This window comes from Ixodes scapularis, unplaced genomic scaffold (assembly GCF_016920785.2).
Source record: "Ixodes scapularis isolate PalLabHiFi unplaced genomic scaffold, ASM1692078v2 PGA_scaffold3__209_contigs__length_174095766, whole genome shotgun sequence".
Lineage (NCBI taxonomy): Eukaryota > Metazoa > Arthropoda > Arachnida > Ixodida > Ixodidae > Ixodes > Ixodes scapularis.
In genome coordinates, this window is record NW_024609868.1 from 10,501,156 (window position 1) to 10,511,195 (window position 10,040).

The window sequence follows — 10,040 nt, forward strand, 5'->3', positions numbered from 1 at the left end:
AACTTGGTGTTCAGTGATTCGTTGACACAGGAACCTGTTTGTGAAATCATTAAAGAAGGAAAGAATGTTGAAACAGTAACAAATAAAAACTGCAAGAAAGTATCGGTACCTGCAGCACATATTGTCTGTTTATCGAGAATAAAGTCGGATAAATGTTGGACTGTCCATCAGATTTTTATTGCCCAATTCTCTCCAACGATCTGCCAACATGATATACCACATAGTTTTTGTTCTCCAGCTAATGCCGCAGTCTGGAAACCCCACGCGGGGAGCCTGCTCCAAAGATGTACTAAATATTTCCTAAGTCATTCCAGCATCTGTATCGCTTGTGTTGCTTTAAAGTTTTCTTTAGTCAGATGGGGCTTAAAAATGGAACTATTTGCAGATCCAACCCTGTGCATTACAACCTCAGCTCCACTGCTTCGCACTTCAACTACTCTAACTGCCAGGCTATGCACATTAAAATGCAAATTAAGCGATTTAACTGCCAGGTTGGCACATTAGTGCCCAATGACAAGTTTTAATATAATGGAAGATGGGCTGTCAGTAGCCAAGGACTCCACTGCTATGGCAGTGGGTGCAAAAGTCAAGCTGTCCGTCAATAAAGGTCCCGGTCGTGAATCTCCACCTAGAGAACATGACACAGTTAGTCCACGCATCAAATTATCCGCCTAAGTGTAATTTTTTTTTCTTTTTTTTTGTGGAAAGGGGGGGGGGGGGGGGGGCTAGTTTGTTATCAAAGTACCACTGTTTTGGAATGATCTTCTGGATGGCACCAACTGTAAGGTAGCAGTTTGAATGTTGGTGTTTTACATTAACTTCCATTAGTAAATTAGGAGAAAGTGCCCAGACTGTAAAAGAAAGTTCAAAGTACAATGTACTCCTGCTAGCTGTGTTGTGCATTCCTTAGCAAGATCAAAAAGTCAGTTTTTTTTTTTTCTCACATTTTCCATGGGAATTAACAACAGTTTGAAAGTGTTTACTAATTGTGGTTACCCTTCACATTGCAGCTTGTGATTAGTCGGAAATCTTGGCGGTAAATAATATACGTGGGAGTATTCTTAGGGCTCCTGGGTGTACGGGAATTTGTCGCAAAAATTAAATGCGAGACGATGTTAGTAATAGTTTAATGACACTTGGAATGGTATGTATTTAGAAATATCTGACTACTGATTGCAGTTGCAACTTCCCGGATGGTGGGATGCGTGGGGGAAGTGACCTACATCATTTCTTATTCCTCCCTGCCCCTTCAAAAACTTTTCAGCAACCCCTTTGAGACAATATCTCTGCATTAAAGAATGTCATTGATATTTCGTGAATATAATAGCATTGTACCAGGCTGTCATTTTAAAGCAGCAATATAGGGGAAGTAAGTAATAACAATCAAAAGCTTGCAGGTGTCCTGACTAGTGGGAATCTTCATCGCCATGATTATGAGAAGAGCGGCTAATGACACCCGGGAAGTCTGCCGCGCAACCGGTTGGAGATTTTATGCGATCGCAAATGGCGGGAAAAACGTGTCGTTGTTTTTGCGGACGAGAACGGATATAATCTTTGACACCTACTCCCCTTTTCGGAGCGGTAATTCGCCAGTTTTCACCGGGTTCTCGGAAAACAGACTTTAGCTGGGTGTCGGCCACGAATATGTACGCGGGCGGTGGTGAGGCCAGTAATGGGTGCTCTGAGTCATTTCTTTGTCGTTGGTACCGGCTACTGCAGGGCGGGTTCATTTTAGCCCATGGGCACAGCATGAATTATATCAACAGGGTATCTTCTCGGACATCGCGATTGCGGTACCGAACTTAGTTCCGCCAAAAATATCACTTATCCCGCGGCGCAAGTTCGTTTAAAGCCTCGCCTCATTCCGCCGGCCAGTAGTAATACAAGTTTACAGCTAAAGCTTCGGAGGTTTTTTTTAAAGTTAGACTGGATATATCGACTTTTCAAAATTGTTCAACTCGACACACACGAACGCACACTTTTATTGTGAAGATATTCTCGGTGTGGGGTCATTTTCTAGCCATTTCTCCGGCGCCGGACATGCTCTGGTTATTACGCAACTCCGAGAGTTTAGCACGTTTGCTGCGTCATTTTTTCAACAAGGCATTGTCTAGCCTATACTACGTTCTCAACGTGACTGAACTGGGAGTACACTTGGGGATTGTTTGAACGTTGTATTCTAAAATAAAAGTGGTAGCGTCCGCCTACGCGACAAGGCGATCGAGCAGCAAATGCGCAATAGATTTACATCGCTGCCTGCTCGGTAAAAGGAAACGAAGGAGCACAAAAACGTGTTGTTCCTGACAGCGGACAACACAGCAGTAGTGCTGAGAGGCGTCAAAGAGTTCGGCGGATGACAGATGTCCGAGCAAGGCGATTCATTCGAAATGGAATATGGCTTTCAATGACAGGAGCGGTACATGTGCAGGGATTCGCGTAGCGCAGAATATACCTGATCCGACGCTTTACCGCTTTTTTTGCGAAACCATGCGGTATAAAGAGGGTTACTGTATCTGTTTTATTTTGATCTGTTTGTGTTTTAAGGCGGCAATGACAGCTCGAAACCGACCAACCGGTCCAACAAAAGCTACGCCTTCCTCACCAAGAATCGTGCAACAAAAGTGTATTCACCCAAGGTCTGGCAACTAAGCGTGTTTTTTAGCACGCGTTCTCTGAAAATATTCTTTAGATTTATTCATAAAACAATATTTATAACACTCTGCAGTGACTACGAATAACTTTAGTCGTTGATTTTTAAACCGACTCTTGATATTGCACAAAAAAAGCAAAAATGCCGGTAGGACGCCAAAATTTTTAGCCAATGAGCGATCGTTCCGGTGTCACGTGCCTGCCCCCTATATAAAGAGCGGCGTGGTCAGAAATTTTTTCTCTACCGGACGGGCGTCGTTGTGGTCGTGCGTGTACTTGAATTGAGTTACCATGGCTGACGGAGACCAGCAGGGAAACTACGGTGAAGGTGATTTTTCTGCTGATGGACAGTACGGTGACTATAACGACGGTCAGTTTACAGACGGCCAGTATCAACAGGAAGGCGACGGGAACGGCCAGACAAATGAAGTCGCTCAAAATGGCTCCGACTCCAAGACGAACGAAGACGAGAGGTAAATATAGCGCTTTGGCGCCTTGAACTTTTTCTCTCTCTATTTATTTCTGTGTATTTCGTGAAGCGGAGCTGATTTGAAATTTCAAAGTGTGCAAGCCGGAGTTTTGCCCGTGAAATGTGTTCCGTAGTGTGCACTTGTCATTCATGGCGTCCGGCGGCGGCCCTTTGTTCCCCCGGCGTTTACCGCCATTTTGTTTCAATCCTGAATAATCCTCTAGCTCACGATGCCATCGGCGCCTAGGTGTGTAACTCGGCGGCAGCAGTTGGATCAATCTTCACGATGTACGGAGTCATTTTGCGTAGTTCTTCGATTAAGGTACTTTTTGGCCCTTTTTTTTAGCAGTGTCGGCGTTATCGATCGTCGTTCCGGACTAGCGTTCCTGCCCCTTGGATTTTTTCTCCGTGCATGTATACGCCTTTGCTGGCTTCCTTTTTCTCTGCTGCCTCTCTTGTCTCCATTGTACTGTCTCTGGATGATGACATTTAGTGTTAAACTTAATGATTCTTTGCAGATAAACGGTCCGGCTATCTGGAGGTGTCCCCGAGTAGTCTTAACGTAACGCTCCTAATCGGCCGGAGCGCGGGGCCCCTGGCTTCGGTGTAGGGCTCGCGGTTTCGCCCCTGTCGATGGCTGTTAACGCTCTTTCATTTCCGACAGGTGCGCCCAGCTCATCTTGCCAGGAACTTGATGCACAGCGCTGGTGGCACAATGGTACATTTGCTGAGTTTCTCCGAACTAAGCAATGTAATCGGTGCTACAACCAACTTCACCTCTAGCGCCAATTTTGGGCGCGTTCGTTTCTCTTTTCCCCTTTTTCCCCCCATGGAGGATAGCCGAAGTAGCATCTTTGCCCTAAGGATCGAGTAAAGCTTCACACACAGTTGCTGCGACTAACTGAGTGTCATCTCTCAAAGTTTCAATTTGCAGTTGCTGCCCTTAAAGAAAAGCTACTACACATTTGTTGGTGTTAAGTCTGGAGTCCTTAAACTGTGTATGTATGACTGTGTGAAGTGTAATGTAAAGGTAACGTAAGTAGAACCTTTTCCTCAATGTTGTCAAAGGTGCTGCTCTTAGGAGCTGGCAATCATGTTGAAGCCCAGTGATTCTCCCTTTTCTAGGAAACTCTTTGTGGGCGGCATTAGCTGGGACACGGACAACAGTAAGTACCGTTGCTCTCGTTTCTGTCTGTCTGGTGGCGCGATGCTAGACTTTCTCCACTTCGATTCTGCAGAGGACCTTCGGGAGTACTTCTCGAAATTTGGCGTCGTAGTGGACGTCAACATCAAGACAGATCCCACAACCGGAAAGTCCAGGGGCTTCGGCTTTGTCACATTCACTGCTAAGGAAGCAATCGAGGCTGTGAGTTTGATTCTTTCTAGATTTCTCGGTCTCTTTGATGGGATGGGCCCTTACTAGTTGTCGTTTTCTGCAGGTACTGAAGGCCACACCACACACAGTGAAGGGCAAGCAGATCGACCCCAAACCTGCCAAGGCCCGCCCTGGCATCAAGAAGATCTTCGTTGGAGGCCTCGAGTCAGACATGCCGGAAGCTGATATCAAGGCCTACTTCGAGAAGTTTGGACCCGTAAGCATTCACTCCTGCAGCTCATAGCTCAACTTTTTTTACTCTGGGGAATGATTGTGACATCGTAGCATTGTCTGTGCAGGTTGAGAACGTGGAGCTGCCCTTTGACAAGGCAAAGAATCAGAGGCGCCAGTTTGCGTTCGTGACGTTTGAGCGAGAAGACTCGGTGGAGCTGGTGTGCCGTGAGCCCAAGCAGAAGATCGGCAACAAGGAGTGTGACATCAAGAAGGCGACGCCCAAGCCCGACGCCAGAGGCATGCGCGGGGGCTGGGGCGGCGGCGGCGGTGGCTTCTCCGGGGCACGCGGCGGGCGCGGGGGACGCGGAGGACGAGGGCGCGGAGGAGGCAAGTGGCTGCTACCCCCATGTTATGCGCTCCATTTGTCGCACTCGTGCTTGCCCAACGCTGCTTTTCCTGAGGGCCCTGCAGGAGGCACCAAGTGTTCAGACATCTCAAGCTGGCAGATGGGTGGAGACTGCACAGATTGGCTTTAGCACCACACTGGATTTGGACTAGTGGCCGTGCAGTCTTCATGCCAGTCAGCTGGAGTCTAGGGGGCGATTGTCTATTACCTCCCGTTTGTCTAACGGCCTTGTGTTTGGCAGCAAGCCTTGTGACACGTCTTTTCCCCGATTGTGGGCAGACTGTTTGGTGCAGTTTTTGGTGACTTCTGCAGGGTCTTCTGTAAATCTCACACCTAATGTTTGCCCGTGTCTGGGTGTTTGTGTTGGTCTTGATGGGAAGCAACTAGATGCGTGGGTCAGTGAGTGAGCTTGGCTGTAAGGGGGACTGGGGGTTAAGGCTAGGGGAGCTTTTCACTTCAGCATGGCCACGGGTAATTGTAGATGTCGACCTCTTGCTGCCGCAACCCCCACGGTCCCGATGTCCATGGACTCGCTAACCTGCGGATCGCTGGCTGCTGCATGCAAGTGTCCACGTGTTGGCGCAATGACGCGCAGTACTCATGTCTGGTGTTCTGGTCCCCTTCCGTGTTTGCAGGTTATCAGCAAGGCTGGGGCAACCAGGGTGGCTATGGCGGCGGTGGCTATGGTGGCGGCTATGGCCAAGGTGGCTATGGCCAGGGTGGCTACGGTGGCTATGGTAACTACGACTATGGTGGCAGTGGCTATGGCGGAGGCTACGACTACTCCGGGTGGAACTATGGCGGCGGCCAGGGGGGTTACGGAAGTGGTGGATACGGTAGGTAGCTGCCGGGGGGGTGGGGAGGTTGTCCGTAACCGACTGTACATTTGCTATTGTTGCTTGTTTGCTGTGTAGATCAATAAATGTAGCGAGCCCTGTTGTTTTCCTCCCTACTGGGTGCTTTCTGCTAGACTTTGCACAGGCAACTTGTGGTGTAGTCAGTCTGCCTCTTGTCAGCCTAACTGTGTGCTTCCCTAGAGTTAGCATACGCATCAGCAGTTGTTTTCCCAGTGCAGTCGGGGGTCTTTTGGTGGTGGCCCATGTCACCCCCCGCGATATTGTAATTGGAACTTTCTGTTGCTTGCAGGCCAACAACAGAGTAACTACAAGGCGCGCCGCGGTGGGGGCGGTGGCGCAAGTGGTGGTGGCGGCGGCTACCACCCCTACAGTCGTTAATGGGGGAAGCTAACGGACTCCCATTGTGCACCTCTTGCTGTTTCTCATACCCACATTACTACGTGTCTTTCGAGCATAAAAATGACCTGTTTGATTTGTTTTTAAGCAGCCGTGGTTAGCATCATTACTTCCTCTTGTCTCATGTTCAGTGTGTCCCCCCTTCATCGAAGAACGAGCAACAAAACACCAACTGATCTGTACATAGCAGTTTTTCTTTTTTTTTTTACTGTGGCAGTAAAAACGATTTAGTCATCCAAACATGGAGTTGTGCAGTTCTTGGAGGGCCTCGTCGCGTTGCTTGACCCTGGCCTGGGGGAGGAGAGAAGAGTTAAGAGGGTAGCGCAGGAGACCTGCTGCTGGTGCGAGTATACGATGTGCCTTGTTTCACATGAGCTCCCCTTTGGGCGGTTTGCCCTTCCCCCTAGCTGACTAGACCACAATTGTTTTGTGTTCTGTTTGGCCCCTTGTGGCCGCACAGAATTGTCTGACACTTGTTTTATTTTTTCGTTGCAAGTAGGCAGCGTGGGGGCTCCCGTTGCTACAAGGCATGTCGGATACCGTCTACTGCACTGGCACTCCTAGCTACACTAGTGTGGTAACGCATGTGTGTGCTGCAGTTTTCTCTAGAATGTAGGCACGTACCCCATGGTTACACGGACGAATGTTGTGGAAATGCTGCGACGAGCTGGTGGTAAATCTTTGTGGAGCACCGGAGACTGCTTTCTGCAGTTTTCCTTGGATTTGGAGGTTTTAATTTTTTCTGCACCAGTCTCGGGTGTTGCATTACGATTTTTATCTTGCCATGTTAGGTTTGTACGTCCACAAAAGCCTGTGGCTTGCTACTACTGCCATTTACACTGATAGTTCAAATGCGAGAAAGCATAACACACAAGCTAGTCGCTACAGTGATCGATTTGAAGAATTGTGCTAACTTGACGCCGCAAACACAAGTTTAAAATATTGCGCGCTTGGCACTTATGGCAGCTTCAACTCTTGTATATGCAGCCTTTCTAAAGAATGGAGAGCTTTTATTGAGCTTTATGCGGGTAGTTGCTTTTCCTTCGCAAGGAATCTTCAGAGTTACTCTACAAGTGCGCGTGGTTGACGCGTCCTCGGCAAACCTAGAAAATTCCGAGAAATTGTGGCATCCCTGCTTATTAGCATGCCAAGCTAGTCCTTGAATTCGATTTCCCGCTTCTTACTACACATGTGCCCGTGACTCGCTTTAAACGCAACTGTGCGACGGGCCCTTTACGTAATGAGCTGCAGTTGTCGACCATGTGCCCATCACCCAGGTGTGATTGGCACAAAGCGGTGTTTGTACTGCTGGTTGACCTTGTGCTTCTTCATCAACATCCTGAGATCAGGAAAGCTAAGCATGTATGTTAAAATAGCAACTGAATTTGTTTGAGGCATACTTTTGACGTTGCTGCACAGTCTGGAGCGCAGCGAGGGTACTGCAGTTCCCCCGAAAAGCTACACTTGCCTTTTGGGCTTTGAATGCCTCGTAATCCGGATCATCCGTGGGCAACTCGTACCTGCAGACTGGACAGGTGTTGATCTAGGCAAGACAGACAAGTACAGTCTCAACACCGCGCCGCAGATGGCCAAGAACCCGCTTCACGAGTTTGTTTCAAATGTCACCAGAGCAAACAAACTCGTGAAGCGAGTATGATTTCACTGACATGAGGACGCAGCAAATTAACTCGAGGGAAAAAAAGAGCGCGCTTCAGACCCGCGATGGATGCCGACACGTACGATTCAACGCTGCTTCTACAAGCTACTGCCCTGCGGTGTACCATGATCCCAAGTGCTTTGGTAAATAAAAAAAGGTTTTCGTTTTTTATATAAATGCGTCACCGAACAGAGCCGTTCAAACGTAGCGGTTGGGGACGAGGTGCCCAAAAAATGTTGACCACTTTATTTTTTAAACGAGTTTGTTTTTAGCAGACGATATTCGTTTCCCCTTATGCGCGCGGGCGCATTCAGCGTCATTTTCTGGTCAAAACTGTCCCAACATTGGGAACTTTATTTTTTAATGCAGGTAGCGAATAATTCTGACGCCTGGTTCCAACCGCTAATGCCACGTTTGGGCGAAGACTAAGAGTGGGATTAAAAGATGCGGATTTTATTTTTTGCTCTGAGAAAAACATCTAACAACCAGTACCTTGAGTAGCTTGTGCAATTTTATTCGAGACAATCATGTCTCGTTCTGGTGCTGCATGATGGGGAGAAACAGCTCAAAGAAGGCTGCTGAGGTAACGACGTGCTTGAACGCTACAAAAAGAAGTTGGGCTAGTTGTTGACTGTATTGAACCATGACTAAAAGCGCTAAAAAGACTTACACAAGATAGAAGACAAACACGGGCGCTACTCACAACTGTATTGGGGAGGAAGATGGAAGTATATATATACACGTATATATCTTACAGACTTGTCACCCAGGCTACACATGCGCGAGATACAAGAACATAAACCCGTCTACATATATCGGGAAAACGAACCTCAGTATTATACAATGCTAGCGCCCGTGTTTGTCTTCTATCTTGTGTACGTCTTTTTAGCGCTTTTAACCATGGTTCAATACATTGAACGCTACAGCCTACTGTCTAGTAACGTGCAAGAAACCACCGCCGTTGTTTTTCTGCTTGCAGTGTCGAGTAGATTTGCCATCCTACAGCCTTCAAGCAACAGAGATTTTATACTACGTAATTTTCGAGTCCGATTTATTTCTAGTAAAGCTTCGAGTTGCATAGTGTGAGCGTTTTACTAGCTAGAAAATGAACCGAACTACATACACCATAACAACTTACTCTGGTCAGCCATGGAATGATGCAGTCCTTGTGGAATGCGTGAGAGCAGGCAATCTCTGTCACCGTTTCGCCGGGTGAGTAGTCTTTCAAGCAAACTGGACATTTCTTGCCTGAAATCGATATGTGGAGTTTTTTCTCTAACATACGAAGTGACTCTTATGACTGGTATGGAAAACTGTTCTCGCTCCACCAAAGATGTGTAGTCGTTAATTACCTTCCTCTTCAACTGGCGCAGTCTTTAACGAGTCGATTGCCGCTTTCGACGCTGGCGGTTTATGGGGCTCGTCCGGGAAAATCCTGGAAACATTCACGGGCACACGAACAAATCCCGTCATTTCGTAGTAATGGAGCAAGCACAACAGATGAACTTTTGTTACTTTACCTGTGGTATTCCATGTCGAAATGAGCTCCGTACCCACCATCGATCAGCAGTCTGAAGCAAAATCGGATGCCGTAAACAATTTCCTCGTGAAAGGGCAAGTCATCGTGTCGGATGTTTATCCAGCGCTTACCTCGCCAAATGCAGCATATGATCGGGCTGCTCGCCTGGAGCCAAAGGTGAGCAGCCGTGTTCGTCGAAGTAAGATGCCATTGCAAGTACAAAAAATCGATGGTAGCCACCGCTGATCTTTGATGCACAAAACGATCTTCCAGAATCGCTGTCCTACCCGCTGGTTACTGCGCTGACATGCGCGCGCTAGTTTAGCAGACAGCAGCGCCGTAGTTTTGGTTTAGTTTTTATTAATGAGCTATGTGTTATACTTCCGGTTAATTATTTCTTTCGCAAAAAGAAAAAAGTATTTATGCGTGTGTTTAAGTTATAAATTTTAGAAAATGTCTATGTGGCCGTATGCTTGTTCCAAAGGGCTCTTTTGTTTTTTAAATAAACAGCGTCCGATCGTGAATTCCACCAGGAGGC

At 47.5% G+C, this 10,040-nt stretch overlaps 2 protein-coding genes across 9 annotated transcripts; one reads left to right on the top strand and one right to left on the bottom strand.

Annotated features, from left to right (window-relative positions):
• The first annotated feature begins 729 nt into the window (after positions 1–729).
• On the top strand, positions 730–6,566 carry LOC8031970 (RNA-binding protein squid). Of its 7 annotated transcripts, none has more exons than XM_040502315.1 (8): positions 2,869–2,977; positions 3,032–3,122; positions 4,226–4,284; positions 4,357–4,484; positions 4,558–4,710; positions 4,793–5,054; positions 5,709–5,909; positions 6,220–6,566. In XM_040502315.1, the coding sequence occupies exons 1-8, from the start codon at positions 2,941–2,943 to the stop codon at positions 6,306–6,308; spliced, it is 1,020 nt and encodes a 339-aa protein (XP_040358249.1). In that variant the 5' UTR covers positions 2,869–2,940; the 3' UTR covers positions 6,309–6,566. The 7 variants fall into 7 exon arrangements, with proteins under 7 accessions (XP_029848505.1, XP_040358249.1, XP_029848506.1 ...); XM_029992646.2 differs by having other exon boundaries at positions 4,244–4,284; XM_029992649.2 differs by having other exon boundaries at positions 4,244–4,284; positions 4,793–4,964.
• On the bottom strand, positions 6,500–9,856 carry LOC115330720 (E3 ubiquitin-protein ligase RNF181). Of its 2 annotated transcripts, XM_029992651.4 has the most exons (6): positions 9,634–9,853; positions 9,504–9,554; positions 9,336–9,418; positions 9,122–9,231; positions 7,795–7,869; positions 6,500–6,617 (listed from the first exon to the last, which is right to left on the bottom strand). In XM_029992651.4, exons 1-6 carry the CDS (start codon positions 9,711–9,713, stop codon positions 6,558–6,560), a joined length of 459 nt encoding a protein of 152 aa, XP_029848511.2. In that variant the 5' UTR covers positions 9,714–9,853; the 3' UTR covers positions 6,500–6,557. The 2 variants fall into 2 exon arrangements, with proteins under 2 accessions (XP_029848511.2, XP_029848510.2); XM_029992650.4 differs by having other exon boundaries at positions 6,500–7,869; positions 9,634–9,856.
• Between the last annotated feature and the right edge of the window lie 184 nt (positions 9,857–10,040).

Coding starts and splice junctions, on each gene's coding strand:
- LOC115330720 (XM_029992650.4), bottom strand. CDS start 9,713: ATGGCATCTTACTTCGACGAACACGGCTGCTCACCTTTGGCTCCAGGC. Junction 9,419..9,503: donor TTCGACATGGAATACCACAG/GTAAAGTAACAA, acceptor GAATGTTTCCAG/GATTTTCCCGGACGAGCCCC. Junction 7,870..9,121: donor TCATTCCATGGCTGACCAGA/GTAAGTTGTTAT, acceptor TGTCTTGCCTAG/ATCAACACCTGTCCAGTCTG.
- LOC8031970 (XM_029992644.3), top strand. CDS start 2,941: ATGGCTGACGGAGACCAGCAGGGAAACTACGGTGAAGGTGATTTTTCT. Junction 4,285..4,356: donor TAGCTGGGACACGGACAACA/GTAAGTACCGTT, acceptor TCGATTCTGCAG/AGGACCTTCGGGAGTACTTC. Junction 4,711..4,792: donor ACTTCGAGAAGTTTGGACCC/GTAAGCATTCAC, acceptor TTGTCTGTGCAG/GTTGAGAACGTGGAGCTGCC.